This window comes from Podarcis raffonei, chromosome 12, assembly GCF_027172205.1.
Source record: "Podarcis raffonei isolate rPodRaf1 chromosome 12, rPodRaf1.pri, whole genome shotgun sequence".
In the NCBI taxonomy this organism is placed as follows: Eukaryota; Metazoa; Chordata; class Lepidosauria; order Squamata; family Lacertidae; genus Podarcis; species Podarcis raffonei.
In genome coordinates, this window is record NC_070613.1 from 2,114,511 (window position 1) to 2,128,992 (window position 14,482).

The 14,482-nt window shown below is 47.6% G+C and overlaps 1 protein-coding gene across 1 annotated transcript in view; it reads right to left on the reverse strand.

The window, feature by feature from the left end:
• The window catches only part of LOC128398362 (zinc finger protein 268-like), a 38,464-nt gene extending 24,814 nt beyond the window's left edge, over positions 1 to 13,650 (reverse strand). Inside the window, exons 1-4 of the mRNA XM_053359369.1 lie at positions 13,569 to 13,650; positions 10,822 to 10,979; positions 7,838 to 7,964; positions 1,204 to 2,509 (exon numbers count right to left, since the gene is read on the reverse strand). Of these exons, the coding sequence (XP_053215344.1) occupies positions 1,204 to 2,509; positions 7,838 to 7,964; positions 10,822 to 10,845 (1,457 nt within the window). The 5' untranslated portion in view covers positions 10,846 to 10,979; positions 13,569 to 13,650. The remainder of the gene's footprint in view (positions 1 to 1,203; positions 2,510 to 7,837; positions 7,965 to 10,821; positions 10,980 to 13,568) is intronic.
• Positions 13,651 to 14,482: the final 832 nt, after the last annotated feature.

Consider the following 14,482-nt stretch of genomic DNA (forward strand, 5'->3'; position numbering starts at 1 on the left):
GAAACTACTGCATATCAACCTAAGCAAGTTGTGCTTCCTTTTTCTGGTTATTATGCTAAAATTTTTGATAGAAAACAGGTAACTGAACAAACTTTGTTGCATTACATTCTTTATTAAATTACCGTATTTTTCGCTCTATAGGACACACTTTTCCCCCTCCAAAAATGAAGGGGAAATGTGTGTGCGTCCTATGGAGTGAATGCAGGCTTCAGGAAGCTATCCGCAAGCCTTCGGAGTGCTCCGAAGGCTTGCGGATAGCAGCCTCCAAACCCGACCTGGTTTGGAGGCTGGCGGTGGGGGAAAGCAGCGCTTCTCCCCACCGCCAGCCCCACAAGCTCGGGGGACAGCGGGGAGGCAGAGCATTTGTCAACTTGGTGCCTTCTAGATCCTTGGGACTACAACTCCCATCAGCCCCAGCGAGTGCGGCCAATGGTCAGGGATGATGTGATTTGTAGTCCACCAGGATCAGGGGGCCACCAAAACTGCTATCCCCATGTCTGGGGGAAAAGGCACATAAACTTATTCGTGGCATATGGAACGTAGGTGGAGAAACATTTTCCTCCCTCGTAATATTAGAGCTTGGAGCCGCCCAATGGAATTTATTTGGAGCAGGTTCAGGGCATGTGAAAGAACAGATTTCTTCATGTCACACCGAGTACATTTAGGGGAAAGGGGATGAGAGCAATTCATACAACAAAGTGTATAGATTTTATTGCGGCTCCCGGACACATCTTGATGTTTATTCCCCGCCACCCCAAAGCTACAGGCTCCCTTTCAGGCAACAAAAACCCACAAGGCCGTTTACAATAAGGGGGAAACGAAACTGACAATTAACTATTCATTTGGCAAATCCCATGCACAGCCCCACCTCCCCCACACACAAAAAACTCTCGACACAACTGCAGTAGGATAAATGCAACCGCTTCCCAAGGCAAAACGATTGCTGCGGAAACGGAGGAAGGAGCCTTGTTGCTTACGGGGCGCGGTATTTAGCAGCTAAAATCGCCCCTCCGTGTCTTGGGACTCTTCCTAATTCCTAACGCTACTCCCTGCCACCGGCTTTATACAGAATCCGAACCCAGAACACGCAGCAGGGCAAATCGAGGGAACCCTCCGTGCGGTTGGATTTGCTGGGCCAAAAAGGCCGGCCCACGTCGTGCAAGGGTCCTCTGGCATTGTCCTTACGGCACCGTCCACCTTCACTGGATGGAGAAGGCCACATGGAATTTCTGGTGGCGGATGAGGTGGTTCTTGTGGACGAAGCTCTTCTCGCAGTCCCCGCAGGGATAGGGCTTCTCCTCGAGGTGTATTTTCTGGTGCTCCCGGAGGTACATCTTTTCCCGGAAGCTCCTCCCGCAGACCCAGCACATGAACGGCTTCTCTCCCGAGTGGATTCTCTGATGGACCGTCAGGCTGCTCTTGCCCCGGAAGGTCTTGCCGCACTCCAGGCAGGGGAAGGGCTTCTCCCCCGTGTGGATCCTCTCGTGGTACGTGAGGGTCCTCTTGGCTCTGAACGTCTTCCCACACTCCTGGCAAGAGAAGGGCTTTTCCCCCGTGTGGATTCTCTGATGATCCTTCAGGTACATCTTCTCCCGGAAGCTCCTACCGCATTCCCAGCAGATGAAGGGCTTCTCCCCGGAGTGGATGTTCTGATGGACCGTCAGGCTGCTCTTGTCCCGGAACGTCTTGCCGCACTCTTGGCACGGGTAGGGTTTCTCCCCCATGTGAATCCTCCGGTGGTACCGGAGGGTTTTCCGGTCCCGGAACATCTTCCCGCATTCCTCGCAAGGGAAGGGCTTCTCGCCGGTGTGGATTCTCTGATGGCTGACGAGATTGCTCTTCTGGACGAAGGTCTTCCCGCACTCGTTGCAGACGTAGGGCTTGACCCCCGTGTGGATCCTCTGGTGCAGGGTGAAATGGCTCCGGGTGCGGAAGCTCCTGCCGCAGTCCTCGCAGTGGTAGGGCCTCTCTCCCGCGTGGATTCTCTGATGGTCCCGAAGGTAATGCTTGTCCCGGAAGGATTTCCCGCACTCCTGGCAAACGCAGCGCTTCTCCCCCGTGTGGATCCGCTGGTGCACGATGAGTTTACTCTTCTCCCGGAAGGATTTGCCGCAGACCTCGCAGGGGAAGGGCTTCTCCCCCGTGTGGATTCTCTGATGGACGCGAAGGTCGCTCTTGTCTCGGAAGGCTTTCCCGCACTCCTCGCACCCGTGGGGTTTGTCCCCCAGGTGGATGCTCCTCTGGTGCCGGTCAAGTTCCTTCCTGCCCCGGAAGCACTGCTCACACAGCGGGCAGGGATACGGGCTCCCCGCAGGGCTGGCGCCCCTTGGCAAAGGTTGCTGCTCCGGCACGAAGGCTTCCTCCATCTCCGTTTGGTGCTCAAGGATACGGAGGGGCGAAGTCTCCGGCGACCCCATAGCGGGACCTCTCTGCGGCTCGGCGGGGACACTGTCTTCGTCCGACGTGTTCCAGAACATTCCGCTCGAGGAAAGGAGGTAGAGGTCGTTTCCTGGGACATGGAAAGATTCACATAGCAAGAGGGTGAGCATGAGAACGGATTCAGTTGACGAGAACGGAGATTCGGGCAAAATATCAGGACAAACTTTCTGGTGGTAGGAGCTGTTTGACAGTGGAACTGACTCCCTCAGGAGGTATCGGACTCTGCTTCCTTGGAGGTTTGTAGACAATGGCCATAAGGGATTATTTAGCAGTGATTCCTACACTGCCATGGGTGGCACTGAGGGTTAAACCACAGAGCCTAGGGCTTGCCGATCAGAAGGTCGGCGGTTTGAATCCCTGCGACGGGGTGAGCTTCCGTTGCTCAGTCCCTGCTCCTGCCAACCTAGCAGTTCGAAAGCACACCAAAAGTGCAAGTAGATCAATAGGTACCGCTCCGGCGGGAAGGTAAACGGTGTTTCCGTGCGCTGCTCTGGTTTGCCAGAAGCGGCTTAGTCATGCTGGCCACATGACCCGGAAGCTGTACGCTGGCTCCCTTGGCCAATAAAGAGAGATGAGCACCACAACCCCAGAGTCGTCCACGACTGGACCTCATGGTCAGGGGTCCCTTTACCTTTACCTACACTGCAGTGGGTGGACTTGATGATCCTTGGCAGTCGCTTCCACCTCTACAATTCTATCAGAGGCACAGGGAGCTTGCAGCAGAACCAGCCCAGATCTCTCTGAAATGGGAACCCTAGAATTGCAGAGTTGGAAAGACGCCTGGGGATCATCTGGTCTAAACCCCCCCCCCCAATGCTGGAATCACAGCTCAGGAATCCCTGAGAGGTGGCCAACCAAACTCCAAGGAAGGAGAGACCATCACCTTTCCCTGTCGAAAAGGTCTTGCCATGCCCAGCCTCACGGGGTTGTTCCGAGATGGAACAAACAATGAAAGTCAGGTTTCTTAAAGGAGAGAAAGCGGGAGATCACTGGTTCTGCATGTATTCCCAGGTTCAAAGCTGACTGCAAGATCTCAGGTAGCCCGTGATTTGGACTTCCAATTACAGAAGATGTCAGAAACGCTACTGTTACGAGGTTGTCTGGGAAACCTATGTGAAGGGTCCGTCTCTGGGTCCAGTTTCCAAGATGCAAAGGGTGGCAATATGAGAAGAGGGGCTTTTCAGGGGTGGCTCCCGGCTTCCCAGGGAAGCACGGCTGGCACCACTGTCGCCTGCTTTTAGGCAAAAGCATTTTGTATTCAGCTAGGCTGAGGGTGGCTGGATATGCTCCTCCTTGAGGCAGGCTACAGGGGCTGTTGTTTTCTACCTGGCCAGGTTCAAGGTGTGACTCTTAGTGCATAAAGCCCTGGACACCTTGGGACCAGTTTGCCTGCGAAATCGCCTTGGCCCACATGCAGAATTGGCCCTGCCAAAGGTGCCACAGAATACCCGCTCTGCCTTTGGAAGAAATCAGTCTTTTGGTGCAGCGACACTTTGGAACTCCCTGCCTACTGATAGCAGGCACCTTTGAGCCACTCTCTTTGGCACCTGCTAAAAACATTTTTCATTTAGACGAGCCTGTCCAGACATGCGGAATGTTAATTTACGTTTTTAATCTGCTTTCAGTTTGTTCCTGATTTTATCTTTTGAATGTTTTAAAGTGTTGCTTTTACTGATAGTTTTATTCTCGTTGTGATGCATTTTGAGGTTGTTGTTTGTTGTTTTCACAGTCAAGTGGTGCAGAAACATAATAAATACCAACACACACATATATATATGTAGTATTTATTATATTTATTTATACACATAAATATAAATATGTAGATAGATAGATGATAGATGATATAGATAGACGATAGATGATATAGATAGATATTTCCATATATAAAAATATATAGTTTTATTTTATATATTATATTATATTTATTATATTATACTATAAATACACACACACACACACACACATATATATACATATGGTGAGCACTTTAGGCCTTGCTTGGTTGCTGTTTTTTATATTTGGTGTCAACACTTCTTGTTATTCCTGTTTATATCCTGTAAGATGATTTGAGACACTTTGGTGCAAGAAAGTGAGAAATAAATATAATTGATGGCAATCAATAATTCTGGCCCTGGTGATCCATATTTCTAGCTCACCAAATGGCAAAGGCTTGGCTTGAGCCGATCACATCCCTGCCGAAAGGTGGGGTTACAAAAACGTGGCTTCTCTCTCAGCGGAGCACCGCAAAGGGATCCTCCCCTGGCTAGGAAGAAGCGAGAGATATTCCCAGTAAACCAGCACCGACAAGTTACGTTCCCAGGAGAACTGGAGCTGCGGAGCTCATGATGTCAGCTAGTGCCAAAAGATTCTTTGCCAAAAGATCGCTGTGACTTGGACCACACCTTAAGAACAAGGTGGGTGCTTCGCCCAGAGAGCACACATCTTAGGAACATCACGTTCAGGTCTCTAACCGCAGGTGAAGAAACCGCGGTTCTTGGAAGAAGATTCCGACTAAACATCAGGAAGAAATTTCTGATGGCAAGAGCTGTTCGACAGTGGAAAGGTCTCCTTTAGAAGGTGGTGGGCTCTCCTCCCTTAGGAGGTTTTAAAGCAGAGGTTGGAAGGCCATCTGCCTAGGACCCTCGTACCTACAGGACCACCTCTCCTGGTATGCCCCATAGAGGACCTTAAGGTCCCTAAATAGCAACACCCTAGAGGTCCCAAGCCCCGAAGAAGTCAGATTAGCCTCAACCAGAGCCAGGGCCTTTTCAGTGATGGCTCCGACCTGGTGGAAAGTTCTGCCTCATGAGACCAGGGCCCTGTGGGATCTGATTTCTTTCCGCAGGGCCTGTAAGACAGAGTTGTTCCGCCAGGCCTTTGGCTTGGAATCAACTTGATCCGCTCCCCCTCCTTCCTTTTTCCTTTCTCCTTCTGTGATGGAACTCCTATTTGGGGAATTCCCTGGCTTTTTTATGGCCCACGTAGGACCAGTCTGGACAGATGTAAAGATTTGAGGTTTTCATCTCCAAAAAGTTTTTGATTTGAGTTTCTACTGAAATGAGGCTGCATTTTAATGTTGTACTTAATCTTGTTTTTAAGTTGTATTTTAATCAATTGCTTTACATGGTGTTAGCCGCCCTGAGCCCAGTCTTGGCTGGGGAGGGCGGGGTATAAATAAATTTTATTATTATTATTATTTAGCTGCATTGCAAGGGGGTTGGGCTAGATGACCCTTGGGTCCCTTCCAACTCTACAATTCTATGATTCTCTGCTCATCTGAAGCTGCTGATAGGAGCTGTGGCTGAAGCAGATACTGGAGCAAATTCCTCTTTCCCCCACTTTGCCCCCTCTCCGTTCCTGTCAGCAAGTTCTGTCGGAAACTCAGAGGCAGCAATTTTGAGCGCAAACCACTTTCAAAACAGAGCTGGGCCTGAAATGTAGGCAGCTCCGAATGTAAAGCTGGAAGAGGCCGGCAAGAGACAGGAAAGCAAAGAGAAACACAATCCACATCTCCCTTAATCAGGAAGAGAATTTGGGGAAGATTTCAAGGAGTTTTACGCCTAGGCCTTATTGCCACTACAGGCCCCTAAATGGCCAAAATGGGCAACCCAGCCAGACAGGCAGGGTATAAATGATAAAATAAAAGTATTATTATTATTATTATTATTATTATTATTATTAGTTATTCTCTCTGTACCGGAAGACTTAGGAGTGGCTGTTGCATTACACCCCAAAACCCAGCACACGGGAAGTCACACAAATTGTATAATTGGCTTTATATTTTATATATATATATGGATGTGAATTGTAATTTGACATTGGTAAAATGTGGCTGTTATTGGATTTTAGTAATTGAAAATTAATAAAAAATTATTTAACAAAAGAAAAGGAATGTTGTATATGAGCAGCAGTGGGGCTGGGGCATTTATGGAAACTCAGAAATCCTTGTCTTAAGGAGGTTTTAAGGAATCATTGGATGGCCAGAGGTCAGGGGTTCTTTCGCTGTGACTCCTGATTTTATGTCTAGTGCTTAGATCTGGGCCTGCTACCAGCTCATGTTAGGAAGTGGAGATGCTAAAGGGAGGGACATTTCACTGGGAGGTAGACCCTGGTGCTTGTTGGATTAATGTTGGATTAACTCCCAGGCTTTGGCCAAACTCCCAGAGGCCCTCTCTTGCCATCTTTGCTGCCATTAAAGTCCAGGATCTGCAAGGCAGCCTCAGCGAAGAGGACAAGCCCTCACAAGCTATATTGTCCCAAGCAGCTGGAGAAGCAAATATTATCTACTGCCTCTCATTTGTTGCTGAGGGCCTTTCTCATACGTTAACTACGTATATAGAAACAAAGCAGCCTCCAGTTCTTTTTGGACTGCAATTCCCATTGTGCTGGCTGGGGCTGATGGGATTTGTAGTCCCGGACATCTGAAAGGCACCAGGTTGGAGCAAGCCGACACCGCCAAGATCAGTGGTTGTGCCTTGACTCTGCCGAATGCTCCTGCTCATGATAATAAATGCTGTAAATGTAAGGAAAAAGAAGGAACCTTTTACCACATGTGGTGGACATGCCCCAAGGTAAAAGTCTTCTGGGAAAGGATTTATAATGAACTGAAAAAAGCGTTGAAAAACACATTTATTAAGAAACCAGAAGCCTTTTTACTTGGTATAGTGGGGGGTGAAATCCCCAAAAAGTATGTTACTTTTTTTCTGTATGCCACAACAGCTGCGAGAATATTACTAGCGAAGAATTGGAAGAAACAAGATTTACAAACTATCGAAGAATGGCAGATGAAGATGGTGGACTATATGGAACTTGCCGAACTGACTGGGAGATTCCAGGACCAGAGAGAAGAGACGGTGGAAGAAGACTGGAAGAAGTTTAAAGAATACTTGAAAAAATATGTTAATATTTAAATCTTAGAATAGCTTTGGAAGTGGATATAGGCTGTAGGGTTAGAAGTAGAAGATAGTGTATTTTAAAATAGTATTACTTGTAATGGATAAAATATGAATATTTTTATGGTAAAAGTAAGTGTGATAAAAATATGGTTAAAAATTATGATATATGTAAACTGGTAAAGATGAGGTAAAATGAAAATCAGATAGGGGGACTTGTGGAAGCTCACCTAACAATGTTTAGAAAAAATAAGGATACGACAAGAATTTGTTTGTATTGTTTGTTTGTGTTGTTCAGTTGTGTTATAAAATGAATTAAAAAATTTGGGGGGGGGGAAAGGGGACGTTTTAAATGCCTGATGTCTTCTTATGCTTTTAGATTTGTGGGAAGCCGCCCAGAGTGGCTTCCAACAGATTATTATTACCCATACAGAATGTCCCCCATGTTCTGCCCCACAGATAAGAAGACCCGGGACCCTGCCGTGAAAGGGAAGAGGGGCATTTACCCAGAGAGATGAGCATTCTGTAGTTTTCCATCATCATCTCCCAGTGCAGCTCCCTCTGCCAGTCCTCCATCATCTCCCATTCTTCGGGGGAGAACGAGACGGCAACGTCCTCAAATGTCACCATGTCCTGCAAAGACAAAGGCGGTCAGAGCAGCTCCTGAATGGTCAAGCCATTCCTTGCCAGGAAACCTGCCAGCTAATTCCAAGCGTTTCCCCCCTGGTTCCGTTGATGAAAGAGAGAGCCGTATTTTCTGCATCTGTTCCAGGTAAACTTTCATTGCCCTGCTCTCCACACACACAGTGGTGGCATCTCCCAGGTGTATTCTGCAAAGTACCACTGATGCAATAATAACAGTGCATTCGTGGGGATTCCTACAGTTCTGTCTGCACAACAGCCAGTTTTCTTAGTTGTTCTGCATTGCTGCTCCAACACTGTTGCATTATTATTAGTAGTAGCAATAATTAATTCTGTATAATAAATAATAATAATAAATTTTTATTTATACCCCGCCCTTCCTGGTTTAAAAACCGGGCTCAGGGCAGCTAACAGCAAATATAAAGCATTGATTAAAATGTGACCTTAAAACAGCATAAAATACAAGATAAAATGCAGCATCAATATCAATAAAATTCAAAAAATCAGGGGTCATTTTGGGGGAGGGGGGAACCCAGTCAATAAACATCAAGTGATCACCAGGGCTAACTGGCCAAGTTGGTCCTACTAGGGGCAGCAGGAGACCAGGGAATAATTTAAATGTGGGGTCCCAGAAAGGGTTTCTTCATAGAAGAGGAAAGGGGAAAAGTCAGGCTAATTCAAACTGAAGGCCAGGCGGAATAGCTCTGTCTTACAGCCCGGACACTGAGATCCAGCACCGAGGGCCTTCTGGCGGTTCCCTCATTGCGAGAAGTAAGGTTACAGGGAACCAGGCAGAGGGCCTTCTCGGTAGTGGCGCCTGCCCTGTGGAACGCCCTCCCAGCAGATGTCAAGGCAATAAACAACTATCTTACTTTTAAAAGACAACTGAAGGCAGCCCTCTTTAGGGAAGTTTTTAATGTCTGATGCTGTATTGTTTTTAATATTCAGATGGAAACCCAGCCAGATGGGCGGGGTATAAATAATAAATTATTATTATAATATTACAGGCCCTGTTGAAGGAGGTTAAATCCTGCAGGGCCCAGGTCTCCTGGGACAGAGCGTTCCACCAGGTCGGAGCCATCACTGAAAAGGCCCTGGCGCTGGTGGAGGATAGTCTGACTTCTTTAGGGCCCTTCATCTGTAGATCTCAGGACACTGTTTCTAGCTGGAGGAACGCTCTGCTGGAAGGTGGTATTCCAACAACCTTTTTTCAGAGCAGATCCACTGAAATAAATAAACGTGCCAAAGTTTAGCTTTGGTTCCTGCCTTTCAGAGGGCTAGATGAGCCTCAGGGTCTCTTCCAAGTCTACAAGTCCGTTTCCCCCCTATTGCATTTGTCTTTATTTGCAATTTGCACCAGCGATAAACAGTGATTCACACGCAGCTGATTTTTTTAAAACAATCCATCTGCCCAAAAATAATCCATCTGTTGTTTTTTTGTTTCTACACGGCCACCTGTCACAGATGCTTCAGCTGAGAGCCCTGCGTTGCAGGGGGTCAGACTAGATGACGCTGAGGGCCCCTCCCACCTCTACGATTCTATGAGTCTGATCCCTCTCCCTGCCCATAAGCACCAAATGTCTATTGAATCACATTTCACTTTTAAGCCATTTCCGTTTTTAAATGAAGGTGTCGTTCCGCAAATCGCCTTGCGTTCTCAGAAGCCACCTTCCATCGATGTTGCACAGCTAACAAAACCATGCCAGGCTGATTAAAAAGCAGCAGTTTCCTTGTCCGTTTGACTCTCTCGTATGAGTCTAAGGTAGGTCCATGAATTTCAATAAGTCTACTCAAAACTTGTTTGCATACCAGCCTCTGGAATACTTGTGGCATGGACAATTTCAGGATTTTAGCAGAAAGGTCTGGGACCTTCACTGATTGGAAACGAAGCAGCGTGTCTGTCCTGAAACCTTTGCAGGTGCAAGTACTTCTGAAACAAAGGTCACGTATAACCACCTGATATCATCAATGCACAATTATGATTTTCTTTTTCTCTGTTTCTTTCAGACAATGAGACATTGTCTTGCTTTGCTCTGCTTCCTTATTTGCCCTGACAGGCAGGAAACGAAGAACTAAATTGTGATGTTCTTTCTGGGTTGTTGTTTTTTCATGGCTTACAGCTAAACAAATAAAATTTGTACCTGCCTAGGCCATCCTGTTGGTTGACCGACCGACCAAACCCAAACTCATTAATGGCTGCTCATCACCCTAGGAAAAAGTGACAAGTGGGGTGCCACAGGGCTCTGTCCTGGGCCTGTTGTTCTTCAACAACTTTATAAATGACTTGGATGAAGGGGATGCTCGTCAAATTTGCAGATGACACCAAACTGGGAGGGGTAGCTAAAGCCGCAGGAGACAGAATCAGAATTCAAAATGACATTAACAGATTGGAGAACTGGGCCCAAACTAACAGAATGAATTTCAGTAGGGACAAAGGTCAGGTTCTGGACTTAGGCAGGAAGAACCAGATGCACAGATACAGAATGGGGGACACCTGGCTTACTAGCAGTACATGTGGAAAGGATCTTGGGGTCTTGGTGGACCACAAGCTGAACACGAGTCAACAGTGTGATGCAGCAGCCTGAAAAAGCTAATGGTATTCTAGGCTGCATCAACAGATGTCTAGTGTCCAGATCAACGGAAGGAATAGTGCCGCTCTGTTCTGCCTTGAACAAAACCACACCTGGAATACTTTGTCCGGTTCCGGGCACCACGATTTAAGAAGGAGGATGACAGACTGGAAGGTGTGCAGAGGAGCAGCCACTCCAGTAGCCACTTCTAAGGTTCTTACGTCTACTCAAGGGGGTGCCCCTCCGGGATGTTGCCAGGCCCCCCCACAGTTCCTCACCTGAATCATGATGTCTTCCGCCATGATGCCGGGTCCCTCTGAGGGCTGGGTCTGGGCAGAGGCGCGAAGCTGGCCTGTCGCTGAAGGAGGCTCCTGACACCCCCACTTTGCTCGGCAACCAAAACTTGGGGAGCAGACGTCAGAGCAGATCAACAGATCTGGGGGGGTCAGGAAAGAGATGAATGAAGAGGTATGATAAGCTGCTGGGAAAGGAGAAGAGGAGGGCGGTTTGGGGGGGTTATATTTATTTAAATAATTTTATAAGCTATGTGACTTTGTTGCTCAATCATAATAATAATAAAATTTTATTTATATCCCACCCTCCCCAGCCAAAGCCAGGCTCAGAGCGGCTAACAACAATAAAAGTGACACAGCATTCAATTCTATTGTTGTTGTTGTTATTATTATTAATTATCAATACCCTACCTTCTTCCCTGACAAGACTCAAGGCAGGTTATGCATGAAAACCTCTAAAAACATGGGTGGGGGCAGCATTTAAAAGCAAGTAAACTTTGTTAGAAGTAAAACAACAAGCATGTATGAACTCTACTGAAATCACACAGATAATAATTGCATGGCACCAGCCCAATTATAGGATTGTAGAGTTGAAAGGAAGCCAAGGGTCATCTAGTCCAACCCATCTTTCACCCCATGTGGAGCTCGAACCCACAACCCAGGGATTAAGAGACTGAACTATTAAAAGCAGTTGGTTCCCCAAGGCCTGTCGGAACAAGGAGGTCTTCACCTGCCGGAAGAAGGACCGCAAAGAGGGAGCCTGATAGTTCTTATTCTGCCTCCCCTAACCTGGTTCTGGCTGATGGGAGTTGTAGTCTGAAGCAGGTCATGCAAATCCGGGTTAAATCATCCGAGCAAATTCACCAAACTTGCTAAACTTTGCCCATCCGGTCGCAATGTCGAGAAGCTCCCTAGCTTCACACCGAACGGAGAAAGGGGTTAAAAGAAACTGCAGACGTTGCAGGGAAGAAAAGGTAGTAATTGCAGGGACCCAACTTTCCTGCTCAACTGGCTGGCTTTCCTCTCCGACACCCTCCAGGACTTGGGAAGCTGCCTAATAGGAAGTCAAGACTCTTTGCCCAGACAGTCTTCTCTGTTTTTGGCAGGTGGGGGGCTCTCCAGGGGAGGGGCTGTAGCCCTGCTTGGCATGCAGAAGGTCCCAGGTCCAGTCCCTGAAACAGATTTCCAGGGAGCGCTGGGAGAGAACCCCACCTGCAAACCCGGAGAGATGCTGCCAGCCAGTGCAGACAGCTCTGGGCTCAATGGACCCAACTGTCTTGCCGGCAGAAAGCAGCTTCCGTTGTTCCTATGGGTTGCAGAAAGGGTCTTTTGCATCATTTGCTACCTGCTGCACCCTACCTGGAGACATCAGAGGCTGAACCTGGGAGACGGAGAAAGCTTTTTTTCTGCTGCTCCCGGGGTTGGGACCCAAACCAACGGATTCCCAACCGACAAACTCAACGTTAAGAGCCATTTGATGGTGAAGAGGGCTCCCTCAGAAGCTGGCGGACTCTCCTGCCTTTTTAAACAGAGGTTGGACGGCCTCCTTCTGGGATTCTTTAGCTGATTCCTGCGTCACAGCGGGTTGGGCTGGATGACCCCTGGGGGACCCCTAATACTCTACAGTTCTATGATTCCAAAGGCAGGAGCTGCAAGCTGTCTCCCTTGACTGCCCAGGTCGCTTGCTGCTCCTGACCTGGGCACACACACCCCCTTCCTTGAGGTCTGCCCATCCTGAGGGGGGGGACATCTCCTACACCCCTCCCCCTGCAACAGTGGCCTCTTGCAAGCCCCAGAGGACACAGAACCCTAGAACTGCAGAGTTGGCAGGGTGCCCCCAACCCCCTGCAACACAGATGCGCCCGAAGCCCTCGCTCTGGTGCAAAGGCTGGGAGGCTTTGAGGGACTGAAATGGTTTCTTTCTCCACTTAAGTCTGCTTCCCAAGTTTCCAGTGAATGTTATGAGGGTGGAGTTAGGTTTTGGGGGGGGGCTGTATGTGCAATATAAGGCAGGTTGTTCTTCTGAAAACGTCATTTGACACACCCACACCCACCCACCCTGTGCAGCATAATGTATTTACAATTATGGCTATAAACCCTTGGAGACCTTTTTGCAACACGGGCAACTCATAACGACTTGAAAATCAATGAGTGTATATGGTACCAAATATTTGTGGCTCCTGTGATGAGCTGTGATTCCTGCACTGAATGGGGTCTGGGGGGGGTGTTATTTTTGGACTATTTGGCCCTGAAGGGTAAGGAACCTCTCCCTCCCATCTCTGCATCCCCGCGATTCCACGAAATAATAAAATAATCCTGGTTAATAAAATAGTAGCAATAGACTGAAATGGAGCGGCAGCGAAAACGAATTCCTCGAAACGGCAAATGCACTAGCATTGAATGCCAACGGCAAAGGACTGGGATAGTCTATGAAATAATGAGGAATAATAAAAAAAAATAAAGAAAATAGCAGTAGACTAGAAACGGCGGCAGCGAACACGAATTCCTTGAAATGGCAAATGCACCAGCAACAGAAATAATGAAGCGACAGGATAGCAGCTGCCACACCAGTTCTATGGAATAATAATGAATGCAAATAATAATAATAATAATAATAATAATAATAATAATATGCTCCATCTGTTCCAGTTGGGGAGGGGGCCCAGGATATTGGGGGGTCTTTCTCCCTCCCCCTCCCCCCTCCCAGGCCCCCCCGGCCCCCCAAAACTCACCCTCCGGCCCCAGAGGCACCTCCAGCGTGCGCTCCCTTTGTTTTCTCCCAGCTCAATGCTTGGCAGTCCTCCCACGTCCTCTCTCCCCCTCTCTATGGTATCCCTCATCACGTCACTTCCTGTCTTGCCTCTCTAGGAAGTTGCCCTCCCTCATTTTAACCCTCAGAGCACCCCATCCCTGCAGGCACCAAGGGAAGGCTGGAGAGATCACCCCGGGGCGCCCTCTGCTGGGCTGCAGGGAGAGGGCAGCCTGCCTCAGCCAGGGGTGATCCAGCTGCCTCGGGCGGCAAAATGATGTGATCCTTTTTTAAAAATTATTTTTTTTTGGGGGGGCGGGATGTCTCAAAGTGGCTTGCAGCATTCAGATGCGCAAATAAGTTCAAAACCTACATTATGGGCTACTTTTAAAATGAGGCTGCATTTTAACCTGTATTTTAAATTGGGGTTTTTCCCCCCTAGTATGTTTTTACTGTAATTTTACTGGTGTTAGCTGCCCTGAGCCTGGCTCTGGCCGGGGAGGGCGGGGTATAAATAAAATTTGTTTGTTTGTTTGTTTTTATGGAGAACCGGCACGGTTCAACACTTTGAGCAGCAGTTTCTCAATTTTTTTCCTTTTTTAAATTTTTTATTATTATTGAAGTTTTCACAATACAGTAAAAGAAACAAGCTCGTCTCCAGGAAATAAAGGAAAGGGAAAAAAACTAAAGCGAAAAGGGACAGATTGGAAAAGGTTTACTGAATATATGGGTGAAAATTGTGTATGTTTAAAAACGCCGGCAGCATTGAGATAAATTCAGCAGGATTGATGGAAAGGTTAAATTATACTATTTTAAGACTAATTAATGGATAAAAATTCGGGAAAGATGGAAAGGATTTGCTGAAATAGCTAATTGAAGCAGAATACAAAAAAGGGA